This window comes from Carcharodon carcharias, chromosome 7 (genome assembly GCF_017639515.1).
Source record: "Carcharodon carcharias isolate sCarCar2 chromosome 7, sCarCar2.pri, whole genome shotgun sequence".
NCBI lineage: Eukaryota > Metazoa > Chordata > Chondrichthyes > Lamniformes > Lamnidae > Carcharodon > Carcharodon carcharias.
This window is the reverse complement of record NC_054473.1, coordinates 102,793,523-102,795,073: the sequence shown is the minus strand read 5'-3', so window position 1 is coordinate 102,795,073 and position 1,551 is coordinate 102,793,523. Positions and strand designations below refer to the sequence as shown.

Genomic DNA, 1,551 nt, shown 5'->3' with positions numbered 1-1,551 from the left:
GTGTCTCATTGCCTGGGACCCACATTAACACAGTTCCACCATCTTGTTTCAGTCACTTTTTGCGATTGTGGTTTACACAGGAAACGTTAGTTACCATCGAGAATATTTACTGCTTATTATCACATCAGCTGGAAATTTACAAGTAATCGGAGAATCAGTTTCTGAATCCAGTCCTGAAACACCTTCCACATTCTGCCTGTGGCCCAGGAGAATATTGCGCCACTTCAACAGTCACAGTATTTTAAATGGTTTTAAAATTCTGTGCTCTCAATGACTTCCCTCTTCAATTCCTCAGTCCCTTTTCCAGAAATGTGACTGCAGTTTGGACCCATTCCTCACTCGCTTTAGTACAAATTCTCATATTCCGCTTGTTTGTAAAACTGAAAGAATGAAATGAGGTGTGGTTATCAGAGTCACAGATACCAGCTCCAAACCTTTCATTTAAACACACTGCAGTAACAAATCCCTTTAAGTACTTACACAACGGCAGGAGTGGAGCAGCCAATTGTTTTCGTGTAGCTTAGAAGTCTTTTATGAGGAATACGGGTGGGTTTAAAATTCTCACAGCATTCGAATATTACAGGGCCAACTAGAATGAGGAGGAGAAATGAACACAGTTAAACATGGAGTGGGTATCACAGCAGATTCTCACTGAGAGGAACATTATCCTTCATGTTTAATACAGAAATACAGCGAGTCTACAGAAGAGAAACAGGACATTTGGCCCATCTGCTCTATACTGGTGTTTCTGAGCCTGCTTCCATAGTCACCAATCAGCTTCCTCCTTTCTAGAGAAAAGACACACAGCCTGTTCACCCTTTACATACACAGGACAAGCTGATCACACTGTTAAAACACAAATGGGATAAATAGAGGCATCGAGTGTAAAAGATATCTTCATCAAACCCGGGTTAGGTCTCAGTTGCTTCACTGTCTGCAGCTTCCTCCGGACAGAGTGAGCATTGAACACTAATAAATAATACAAGCAATTGATGGAACCCAGCAGTGGGTTTGTAACCTGTTAGTAACAGTTTTGGCCATTCTCAGATTCTCGGAGAATATGGGCAGTAAAGAAGCCTCTCTCTCACCTGGTGAAGCAGCAGCATCCTGGATCAAGCAGAGGCCCAGTGCTCCCAGAACAGCAGCAGCCACACACAGTGCTGTCTTCATCATGTCCTTTCCAAGTTGCAAGTGTTCAGTGTTGAAGGGTGAGTGTGGGGTGAGGATTGAGTTGTCCCCTCATGATTTATATCATGTAAAACTGTACAGAGTCAGCATTACGGAGATGCCCTGGGAGATCCCCCATTCTCCAGCAATGAAAGTTCTCCGGTGTAATTGTTCCTCCATTCCTGCGATCCCTGGAAAGGGAAGTACATGTTGTTCTGTGAATGGGAGTTCTTGGCTTCAGCACGGAATGGCTGGAACTTTCTCGGTCAGTGTTTCTCAGTAAACTGTCAGCTCATTTCCCTCAGAAAATCTCACAACTTCCCTAGCTGAGCAAGGAGAGAGGCAATGGGAAGAATCAAACTTCCTGATTGGTCCATTCCATAC

General features: G+C 43.8%; 1 protein-coding gene across 1 annotated transcript; it reads right to left on the bottom strand.

The window, feature by feature from the left end:
* Positions 1-214: 214 nt before the first annotated feature.
* Positions 215-1,211, bottom strand: LOC121279726 (C-C motif chemokine 5-like). The gene is made up of 3 exons (XM_041190978.1): positions 1,089-1,211; positions 481-589; positions 215-380 (listed from the first exon to the last, which is right to left on the bottom strand). Exons 1-3 carry the CDS (start codon positions 1,171-1,173, stop codon positions 284-286), a joined length of 291 nt encoding a protein of 96 aa, XP_041046912.1. The 5' UTR covers positions 1,174-1,211; the 3' UTR covers positions 215-283.
* Positions 1,212-1,551: the final 340 nt, after the last annotated feature.

Coding starts and splice junctions, on each gene's coding strand:
- LOC121279726 (XM_041190978.1), bottom strand. CDS start 1,173: ATGATGAAGACAGCACTGTGTGTGGCTGCTGCTGTTCTGGGAGCACTG. Junction 590..1,088: donor GGATGCTGCTGCTTCACCAG/GTGAGAGAGAGG, acceptor TCCTCATTCTAG/TTGGCCCTGTAATATTCGAA. Junction 381..480: donor TGCTCCACTCCTGCCGTTGT/GTAAGTACTTAA, acceptor TCATTCTTTCAG/TTTTACAAACAAGCGGAATA.